General features: G+C 36.4%; 1 protein-coding gene across 1 annotated transcript in view; it reads left to right on the top strand.

Annotated features, from left to right (window-relative positions):
* LOC107694719 (glutamate receptor ionotropic, delta-1-like) overlaps positions 1-11826 on the top strand; it is a gene marked incomplete at its 5' end in the record, with an annotated part of 33996 nt that overhangs the window by 6985 nt on the left and 15185 nt on the right. The window contains one exon of the mRNA XM_016494409.1: positions 10144-10339. Within this exon, the coding sequence (XP_016349895.1) occupies positions 10144-10339 (196 nt within the window). The remainder of the gene's footprint in view (positions 1-10143; positions 10340-11826) is intronic.

The following is an 11826-nucleotide window of genomic DNA, read 5'->3' as shown; positions in this document are numbered from 1 at the left end:
TGGCGTACAAATTTATTCATGAACCGCTCATTTTAAAAATCTTCCTGACCTGATCTTCCAATCTTCTACTGACGTTTGTTATGACATCGGCTTTGAACATTACAACGCACATGATAACTTTTGTTAACTCTGCAATAAGTAAATCCACTTGACTAGCTAAGTGCTCTTTCAGCTGATGTGTGATGTATAATGTCATTCTGTATTGTCACTGTCGAATAAACAATAAAATAAATAAATATAACCTAGTCTCAGATGTCACATCCACAGGCCACTAGGGTTGGGTATCGTTTTAATTTGATCAATTCCGATTCCGATTCTTTTCGATTCCCAGTTTCGATTCCAATGTGATTAAATACATTTTAACAGCCCCTTTTCACCACCTACTGGCTTAACAATCGATAAATCGATAAATCTTCATTTGAAGTGTCAAATTACTTTCAAAAGGTGATTTACTCTAATTTAATCGCTACCGTACACATCAGAGTTTATATCCGAACTATAAACTTTTATCTCAGTACTTCTGTGATTTGAATGTTTGTAACACAGAAATAAAGATACTGTGTTGCTGAAAAGACTGTGAAGCTGTTTCGTTTATGACAGATGACAGCTGCTCTCTTTAGGTCAGCGGCAGCGCGAACGCCGATTTAAATGCTCAAATCACACTGACTGGTGTGATCGTACGCTGCACGGATGAACTCGACAAATCTTCATTTGAAGTGTCAAATTACTTTCAAAAGGTGATTTACTCTATTTTAATCACTACCATACACATCAGAGTTTATATATGAACTATAAACTTTTATCCCAGTACTTCTGTGATTTTAATGTTTGCAAGACAGAAATAATGATACTGTGTGGCTGAAAAGACTGTGAAGCGGTTTCATTCATGACAGACGGCTGCTCTCTTTAGGTCAGCAAATTTAAATGTTCAAATCACACTGGTGTGACCGTACGCTGCACGGATGAACCAAGTGATCACAACATTGATTGCACACGTGATAGGTTGAGGAATGAAACAGACGAATCATTGTAATTTAGGAATAGGATCACATTGGTGTTTGAATCGCGTTCGCGATCTTTAACGATCTATTAGTGTGATCGTACGCTGCACGGATGAACCAAGTGATCACAACATTGATTGCACACGTGATAGGTTGAGGAATGAAACAGACGAATCATTGTAATTTAGGAATAGGATCACATTGGTGTTTGAATCGCGTTCGCGATCTTTAACGATCTATTAAATTAAAGTGCTTTGTCATGTTGGTGGTAACACCTCTCTTGCAACATGTTTAGCTATCACAGATATTATACTTAGCGCTTTTGGCTTCTGATCGCAAATGTAGCCAAACTTTGGAGTGCTTAGATTATCAAGCAAGGTCCTGGCAGATCGCTAGGTCCAGTCCTCACAGATGAAGAAAAAAAAGCACATAGGAATCGATAGGCGGAATCGAAATTTTAATTGGACAACAAGTATCCGATTCCTGACCTTAAGTATCCGATTCTGGAATCGGAATCGATTTTCGATTCCCAACCCTACAGGCCACCCACACTCAGTTTACTAAACATGTGATGCATATGGCACACAAAACTGAAAATACTTTAACAAAGACAGAAGCCTAAATCTAATTGGCTGACTTCTGCTATATTTCCAGGAGCCTAGTGTGTGGCAGTTCCAAGCAGTCTGCCAGGAAACAAAGACATGTTCAGAAAGACTGTGACAATGAACACTTCACATGAGCAACTAAAATCTGGATTTCAGAAACCTTAGGATGATGAACTAGAAATGTTAGAAACAGTAAAAATAAATAACTAAATTAATTATTATTATTATTATTATTATTATTACTGAACTTTCTTATTCTGTGCTAGAATGAGTTTCTATTCTGTGTTCCCTTTCCTGTGTTATGCTAGTTTGTGTTTACATCTGTAAATGTTATCTAGAGTGCTCAGGTATGATGACAGGTATTTACCCAGCCTGTGTGCCTCTGATGTTTGACTGCATTTGATTATGCTGATGTTGAGCAAATTGTGTCAAGTTAGAGTGTGAACAGACCCCTGCTCTCAGGCAAACATATCAGCATGTTCATTGCACTAGTTTTGTTGAAAGACAAATGTTACATATACAGTACATGTTCAGCCTAGTCTCACTGTTTTTCATAGGCACTATTTTATATAAACCATAATCTCTAGGGTTTGGGGAAAAAAAAGTGTTAATTTGTGCGATTATAACAAACTCTTTAATGTGTTAATAATTAATAACTCTTTATTAATTAATTAATTAACTTTCTAGGCCACACTATTGTTTTCCCCCACCCCTGTTTGCCGTGGCATCTCTGTTTCACTGATTATCTAGATTTTTTTTCCCACTTGTCCTCCTTATTGCTATTGCTATATTGCTATTGCTATTGAAAATACCAAAGGTGGGATCAGTTAAAAGGATAGTTAACTCAAAAATGAAATCACACACACCCATATTACTGACCTGGGCAGTGTTGTAATCAGATGTACTGTATTTATTTATTTATTTATTTGATAAAATGAGCATACTGCTTTCCATTTGGTTGAAGGCCATGTGAGTGCACAGATACTGATTGAGTGCATGCACCTTTACGAACCTGCAGAGAGTGGCAGAGAGTGTATTGAGCACACTCTCACCTGTGTCCTCTCTTTCAAGTAGCATTTAGAAGTCTACTATTTATTTATTTATTCATTCATTTATTTATAATTGAAACAGCCAAATGAACAACTTCATTTTAATTCAATAAAAAAATTAAATTAAATTAATCAGATATCCCAGTGCTACTTGTTGGAGATGACATTCTAGAGGAGAGCCCTCAATACACTTGCTCGCATGTGCTTCTGCACATGCTTAACATACTTTGTTGTTGGGCATACCGTGGTATGACGGTATATATCGTTACCGCGAAATAAAGTGTCTATCGTTAGAGAGTTTGCTATATCGTGTATTCCGCGGTATGCAAATATATCCGCGTAACATAGTACTGCTTAAACGTTATACACCTTTTGAGTGATAAGGAAACATGCATGAATAAGAAAATAAAGAGGCACTTGGTAGAGTTATTAAGTGCAATAAGCAGTGAAAAGGAACTCAATGCGGTGCTCGCGCTGACTGACACACAGCCAAAGCGCGCACACTGAAAGCCCATCTCTCGACAGCATGCGATCACGAAAACAGATCTCTTTCGTGTTTTGTTGAGCTTGAATGGTCAAATACGCACACAGTTATGTCATAATGCCCGTCGTGTGGAGTATTCAAGTAAACACAGTCGGTTATGTGTTAAATAAATGTAAAACAGTTGGGTGAAAACCGGATGTGTTTCAGTATATTGGATTGGTCTTAAAGGGACAGCAGCCTTATTTACCTGCTGCTGTCTGTAATTTTTAATGTTAATCATGTTTGATTGATACAGTGAAGACTATGGAGTGTTTTATTTATATACACTTTATTCCATTTCTCTGCTGCTGTCTGTCATTATTAATGTTAATCATTTTTGATTGATACAGTGAAGACTATGCAGTGTTTTATTTATACACTTTATTCAATTTCTGTCATATTTCTTACTACATGTTAAATAAACCTAGCCTACTCTAGCTGAATTAATTAAAAGTTTATTTAATATGTATTTGTTCTGTTGTGCTTGTAATTTGATTATTTTTCTTAATTTTAATAACAAAAAATAAAATAAAAATAGCTATATCAAGGTACATATCGTTATTGTGAAATAAAATCTATCATACCGTGAAATAAGATTTTGGTCATATCGCCCACCCCTACTTTGTTGGTTCATACAGTTGTCCAGTGTTGTAACTAGGATTGTAAGGGTGTTGTAGGGGATGAGAAAATAATTCACAGTACAAAGAAAAATATTACAAAATATGACAGTAAAAAAATTATAAATCACAAGTATTTTTCTTAAGAGTGACACTGTTCAACAGTGACACCAGCGGTTAAAATTACAGCAGGAGGCAACATATTTCATGCCTCACCTGACCCCATTGAGTTTTACCGAACCCCTTAAAGCGTGGCTGGCAAACTCGGTCGTGGAGGACCACTGTCCTGTAGAGTTTTGCTCCAACCCTGATAAAACTCACCTGCTGCATGAAATATGAAATGTGTTACTGCATTCTTATAGTTACTTTTTTGGAATAAATGCAAACATGTTTTAAAAGCACTTAACGAGAAATACACTTTTAATAAGTAGAAAGTTTAATACATTGTATAAATTAATTACAACACAGTAATTGTGTGTTTCTAGACAAGTTGATGTCTCAAAGCATCTTTTCACAGACTGTGGAGAGTTCAATGTTACTAGTATACTATCCCTAAAGGAATTTCACAAATTATTCTCTGTATTCTCATTTATTGTGAAAGGTTGAATTTTGCTTAGTAAAGGTAAATTTGCAATAAATTATTTTACCATTTACCCAATTTTACAAGTAACTTGTCTTGGCAACTACCCCCTAGCATTGTGCAAACATTACTCACATTTCCTTCTGAAAGTGTAAAAATCTAATTTATATTGTAATGTTTATAGTAATTTTTAAGGCTCTGACTTAAGGTCGGTAAACATCGGGCTGTGCACCTAATGCCTAGCTGTCAGAGAATATGATGCATATTTTAAAAAGATTTCACAAATAAACAAAGGTATATCAAGGTTGAGGTCTTTATAGCAAGTAAATTACACTAAAATTATTATTTTAACATTATTAATCAACATGTTTTTAGTTTTCATATTTTAGCTAATTTAGCTTTTATTTATGGTGAGAAGTTGTAAACAAGCCCCAAAATGTTATGTTGACCTAGATAAAGTAAAATTGTAGCTTATGTCTAAAGTAAACATATTGAATTAATATGGTCTTCATAATACATATTGTTTTGATTTTGCATGAATGTTTTGGGAATGTTGGAAAGTCTGATTAAGTTGGTTCAGACAATTCATGTAAATGAACCGATTTAAAAGGAAACAATTAATTGACTGACAGTCACTTCATAGAAATCCATGTACAGGAAAAAGATGCATCATTAGAGTAAAGTTGGGGGGGGGGGGCAAGGTTGCCCTTGATATTAAACAAACAAACAAACAAACAGATAAATAACAAGGGGCAAAAATTACCCTTAAATAATAATAATAATAATAATAATAATAAATATAGCTGCAAGCAGCAATTACGGGGCCAAGCACAGCAGAGGCAAAATGAGAAGCTAAGCATGGCATATAGCATCAGACCAACTGCAAGAGTAATTAAAGCTGTTTTAGAATGATTGTAGTTGAAATGGCCGAAAAATCATAAATATAACCACTAGTAATATGCCTTAAGGAATTATCACTTTTGACCAATAGGTGGCGCTGTTAGCAAATCGATGTGGTGTGTTCTGTGTGAGTTGACAATGGCACACACAGAGTTTGGTGTTAATATGTCAAAGCTTTGCAAAGATACAGCCTCAGATGCAGTTTGGCATCATGCCTCAAATTTGTTGTAGCACTATACAAAAACGGTTTCGTGTATCGACACGAAATCCATAAATTTTTGTCAGCACAGTTTGAAAATGATTTGACTCGATTTAGGTGAAAATCGGACCAACGGTTGATGAGGAGTTTGAAAAAGTTTTCAACATAAATCAAAATGTTGGACAGAAAGTTTAGCGTACTATGGCATATTTGCTATCGATGTTGTCGGCATGAGCCAAGGAATATTTTGAGACCAGTTTCATTACAATAGGCTAATGCAATCAAAAGGTATTAGCAGTTTTGGAAATATAATTATTAATGGTTAATGAATGGTTTATTACTCTTGACCAATAGGTGTCACTGTTACCAAATTGATGTGGCATAGTCAGTTTGAGGTGATAATGGCACATATAAAGTTTGATGTAAATATGTCAAAGCTTTGCAGAGATACAGCCCTCAGATGCAGTTTGGCATCTTTCCTGCAAATCCGTTAATGCGCTAAACGAGAACCGTTTAGTATATCGACACAAAATCCAGAACTTTTTTGTCAGCATGGTATGAAGATGATCCGAGTTGAATTTGATGAAAATCAGACTGACGGTCTAGGAGGAGTTCGAAAAAGTAGTTTTTCAACATAAATCAAAATGGCGAACAGGAAGTTCAGTCAATTATGGTAAAATTGGTATCGATGTTCCCGGCATGATCCAAGGAATATATCAACATCAGTCCCATTACAATAGGCTAATGTAAGCAAAAGTTATTAGCATTTTTAGAAATTTCATTATAACTTTTTACCACAAGTGGCGCTGCCCCCAAACTGTCTAAGATGCATACCAAGTTTTGTAACGATACATCAATGCGTTCGTAAATTATAGCATTTTATGACAAAAATCAAAATGGCCGATGCCCAAAATGGCCGATATGGGAAAATTGGATATGGTTCGACTCGGCATGCTTCACCGAATCTAAAGAGACTAGTTTTGTGACTTTTGGTCAAACCATTCAGAAGTTATAAGCAAAAATAGCTATTTTTCGTATCTCCTGACCACTAGGTGGCACTGCGCCGAAACACTGCAGGTAGCCTCAGGTCATGCTTGTTATAACACACACCAAGTTTGGTCTCAATATGCCAAACCGTTGCGGAGACATAGCCTCACATCCATTTTTGCATGCTTTTTGTAGAATTTGTTGGCATGTTATTCGAGAAAGGTGGGACAAATCAACTTGAATTCCATAACTTTTTGCCAGCATGGTCTGAGACAATTTTGGTGAAAATCAGACAAACCGTCAAGGACGAGTTCGAAAAAGTAAGTTTTTCAAACTATTAAAAATAGCGAAAAAACTAAACCTTATGATTTTTAAATTTTGGAGTTCATTCGACTCGACATGAGCCAAGGCTCGAATTTTCCTTCTATGCCTTACGGTTCAAAAGTTATTAGCATAAACATGAGTGAAAATTTGGACAAGTGGTGGCGCTAGAGAGTTTGCGTTAGAAACTCCAAATTTGCTATGGTGACTATTCAGACTGTGCTCTATCAGTGTGCCAAATTTCATTACTTTCTTGCAAGCGGTTCTATGGGCTGCCATAGACTCAAGAGTACCTTCGGTGCTTGGCCCCCAATAATAATCTGACAATTAAATGAACAAACCTAGTTGTTGTATGCCAGCTCTAAATCAGGAAAACACTTACTCACAGTACACTGACAAGCAAACTGGCATTAAAGAGTGAAACGTTTCTTTTCACTGGCTTATGTTTCATCGGCTGGGCCTGACAGCTCCATTAGCAGTACAGATGGCCCAACATCTCACATAACTTACAGAGCTGTTTTTGGACTTTAAAGTTAGCTCTTGCCAAGTTAGGTCCCTGTCCTGTTGATGTATACTGGCTGAATTCTGGATGAATACTGTGCACCATTAACATGATAAATTCAGGCAACTTTAGGTTGAGTCAGTCGAGCCAGTGTTTTTGCTTTTATTATGTTTTAAACTTTTTTCTAACAGTGGTGGACCATGGATTTTAAGTTTGGGCCTTAATGTGATTCTTGCCTTCAAGAAACACAGTTGTATAATGAATATGACATCATGCTACAGTGCCTATGGTTTACTTACTTACTCCAGTAATACATGTATTTTGTATCTTATACAAAATAAATGTAAAATTGTTAATTCATTAAAGTATCACTATTAGGCTGAAATCTGATTTTCCCTTCCTTTTCCCTGAAAGAGAGAGAGAGAGAGATTACATTTTTTTCTTTTTACATTAATATTAAATGAGATAAATGACATTAAAATTCAAAGTAATCACTTTGTTAATCTAAAATACTTTTTGGATATAACTGTAATTTGATTACCACTTATTTAAAATGTAACTGTAATGGAATTCAGTTATGTATTTTAAATACGTAATGGCATTACATGTCTTTCATTACTCCCGACCCTGATCATAACTTCCACATACTGAAGGATGCTCCTGTGTTTCTTTGCTCAAGTGTAAGATTATTCCATCCCCAATCCTCATCTCCTCATGGGGCAATTAGTGAAAATGAGCCATCTTTTTCCTGTTCAATACATTTTCTGAAACCATGGTCATGCAGAACATCTCTTGTACAGCTTACTTAATGTGTGATTGCATAACTCAAGACCACATATGGGAACAAATGCACAAAAATATAGATGGAGCTATTCTGTCTGACATCTGCATTTTGTGTACTTAAAAGTTGGGATTGAGTGACATGCCTGAATTACAGTAGGTGATACAGGAAATCAGCAGCCTAATAAACAAGCTAACTTGCACAAATACCATACTTAAATGTAATTAGCTATATATTTTAAAGACTGTAAAATACATAGTACAAAATAGTATTTTGTATTTCAAATATATATTTTTGAATACATGCATATGAAATACTGCCCATCATTCTCAAGACCTGCTCGAAGGCCTCAGCAATGACATATCTGAAACATTACACCCACACACAGAACAGGTACAAATAGAACTTTGCTTGAAAACTTCAAAGAACAAACTCTATTTGCATAAAGTTTTTTTTCCCACTATTCGTTTGTAAACAAAGTCTGCAGATGGACAGAATCAAGTGTAGTAGTGATAGACATTCAAATAGGCATGTGTTATAATGATGTGAATTCTTTGAATCATTCCCAATTCATTAAACTTTATGGAGCAAAGTGTTAAAGTGTTAGTTCACTCAAAAAATGAAAATTAGCCCATAAATTACTCACCCTCAAGTCATCCTATGTGTATATGACTTTCTTCTTTCAGACAAATCCAGTCGGAGGTATATTAAAAATTGTCTTTGATCTTTCAAGCTGTTTCATGGCACTCAGTGGGTATTGCATGCATCAGTTCAAAATAAGTTAAATAAAAAGCGCCCATCCATAAAAAAAAGTGTCTCACACGGCTCCGGGGTGTGAACAAAGGCCTTCTGTAGCGAATCGATGCGTTTTTGTAAGAAAAATATCCATATTCAAAACGTAATAATCACTTTAATGTAGCTTGCGCTCATTGTTGTACACGGAGGCAGATCCGGGCAGATGACGTATGGAGGTCGGCTTTGCGCATGCGCAGAGGAGAGATCAAAAGAAAACAACGCTCACTAATTAGAAGTACAAAATGAGGATTTGTAAAGAAGAATGTCGGAGGATTCCGATATAAGCCAAGAGGAGACTGGTTTTCCTTTGCTAAAGTAAGGACACTTTGCTTCCTTTGCTCCTGTTAACAAACGTTGGTTTTCACGAGACTCACCGGCGCATGTGCAGCGCTGACCTCATACGTCATCAGCCCGGAACTGCTGTGTACAACTGTTGGCGCAAGCTACATTAAAGTGATTATTACGTTTTGAATATGGATATTTTTCTTACAAAAACGCATCGATTCGCTACAGAAGGCCTTTGTTTACCCCCTGGTGAAAGAAGAAAGTCATATACACCTAGGATGACTTGAGGGTGAGTAATTTATGGACTAATTTTTATTTTTGGGTGAACTAACACTTTAAGCTACAGCAGTATGCCCAATGACAATTAGTATACAGTCAAACATTGTAACTAGGGTTGGGAGCCATGGTTTTTATTTAGAACCACCCTCACAAAGAAGAAGTATACTTTTTTTTTTTTTTAGCTTGTGATATATCTCTTGTAAGTTTTGTATTGTAATTGCTGAACATATGCACACAAATTTTTGGCAGTGGTCTATTGTCCTTGCCTTATTCAGCCACAGGGTGGTGCTCTGATGTTTATTGACAGGATTTAAGTACATACACGCATTAAATGTTATCTTAGAATGCATACCATAAATTCAGATGCAAGTATGTATTACATCTAAATGTTGATTTAGAACGTTACAAGTTGTGAAGGAATTCAGGAGAGGAAAAGAAAGTTTATTCTTTATCCTCAGAACAAACAAAATACAACAGCCTGTTCACATGAGCACATTTAAACTAAAGGATTTATACTTTCACTAATATGGTGTGCTATTCCACTTAAACTGTAAGCATCCCATGTACATTTCAAGTGTCTCTCAGTCTTTCTTAATTAATTACATCTATTGCTCATAATGTAAGGTGAGAGATTGGAACAAACACTAATCATGATTATTAAACTTTTTACCTGATCTTTTTAAAACATTTTTACATGATCTTGTCTATCTATCCAACAGAACATTTCAGGATCTTGCAAGGCAGATGGACTATGCCTACGGCACCGTTAGGGACTCAGCGGTGTATGATTACTTCAGAGCCAAAGGTACAAACCCACTGGAGCAGGACAGCACATATGCAGAGCTGTGGAGGACAATCAGCAAAAACAATGGACAGGACTTCTCAGTTTCTAGCCCATCTGAAGGCATACGCAAGGTATGACCATTGCTCACCTATTTGCTATGTGATTTCTGAGATTTATGAAAACACATAGACATTTTGAGGACTGTGTTTTTGGTGTAATCCATTTTTTTTTTTTTTTACATAATGTTTTGGGATAATCCTTGAATCTTCACTAATCTGTTATTTGCGTCCATATTTTGTCTATTACAATTGTTGTAATTGTTCGGGTATCCCTCTGAAATTCAGAATCAGAAAAGTGTGTCAGCGCAGGAGAACAATGAAACAATGATTGTTTGGCAAGTCAGTTGCTATAATCAAATATTCAACATACAGCAGATGAATGTGACATATCTTTTCCTCAAATTCCTGACTTCTCAATGACCATCACCAATGATGGTGATGCCAGAAGAAATGCCAAATGAATTCTTTAATATTTTGAGCTCTGGACATTGAGTCATCAGAGAATGAACTGATCCCAAAGCATTAGACATTTTTTTTAATAGGTGCGTCCCAGTTCGCATATACTTATGCACTATTCTATGCCATTTTGTAGTATAGAAGTGCAAGTAGTGCGTTCACACTGAAAATTCCAAAAAGAACGTGAAAAAAGTGAAAGTGAAGTCACGTGTGGCTAAGTATGGTGACCCATACTCGGAATCTGTGCTCTGCATTTAACCCATCCAAGTGCACACACCCAGCAGTGAACACACACACACACACCGTGTGAACACACACCCAGAGCAATGGGCAGCCATTTTTTGCTGCAGCGCCCGGGGAGCACTTGGGGGTTCGGTGCCTTGCTCAAGGGTCTCACCTCAGTCGTGGTATTGAGGATAGAAGAAAGCACTGGTTATTCACTCACCCTCACCGACAATTCCTGCCAGACCTGAGACGCGAACCCGTCAATCTTCGGGTTACAAGTCTGACTCTCTAACCATTAGGCCATGACTGCCGCAATGCCCCAGAACACGTGTACTGTAAATACCCGGATGATGCACTTAAATAACAGAAAGAAAAAAAAAATTGGAATGTTGAACACTTCATGCACTCAACTGTTGCAAGTTTAATTACATCTTAGAGTGGGAGGGACTATCAGACTCCAATTATGAATGACAAAATAACCTTATAAAATTAATGCACGGTACAGTTAAGTACATAGTGCATAATTGCATAGTTTATAAGTGCATAGTGTATAATACGTCATTTGGGACACAACTAATGAGCTTGTTTTAGAGGATGGGTGGCATGTCTGTAGGTGTGTACATTTTAGTGTCTTATCAGCCTGCATATGATTGAGGCACATGGTAAAGAGGGGATGTGTAGGACCCCTTACAAATTGAAGTATATTTAATTTAACTTATGAACTTAAAAGTTAATTTTATTAAGTAAAGTTCAAGTATATCTTCTAAACGTACTTTGCAGTAAGTATACTACCAATGTACTAGTAGTATACTTGTATATAAGTCCTTAACCATCTGAGTCCTCCTTAACCATCTTCAAGAAACGACTAAAAACACATC

Source organism: Sinocyclocheilus anshuiensis, unplaced genomic scaffold, assembly GCF_001515605.1.
Source record: "Sinocyclocheilus anshuiensis isolate Anshui unplaced genomic scaffold, SAMN03320099.WGS_v1.1 scaffold3123, whole genome shotgun sequence".
Taxonomy (NCBI): domain Eukaryota; kingdom Metazoa; phylum Chordata; class Actinopteri; order Cypriniformes; family Cyprinidae; genus Sinocyclocheilus; species Sinocyclocheilus anshuiensis.
The sequence above is the reverse complement of the archived record's forward strand: the minus strand, read 5'-3'. Positions and strand labels throughout refer to the sequence as shown.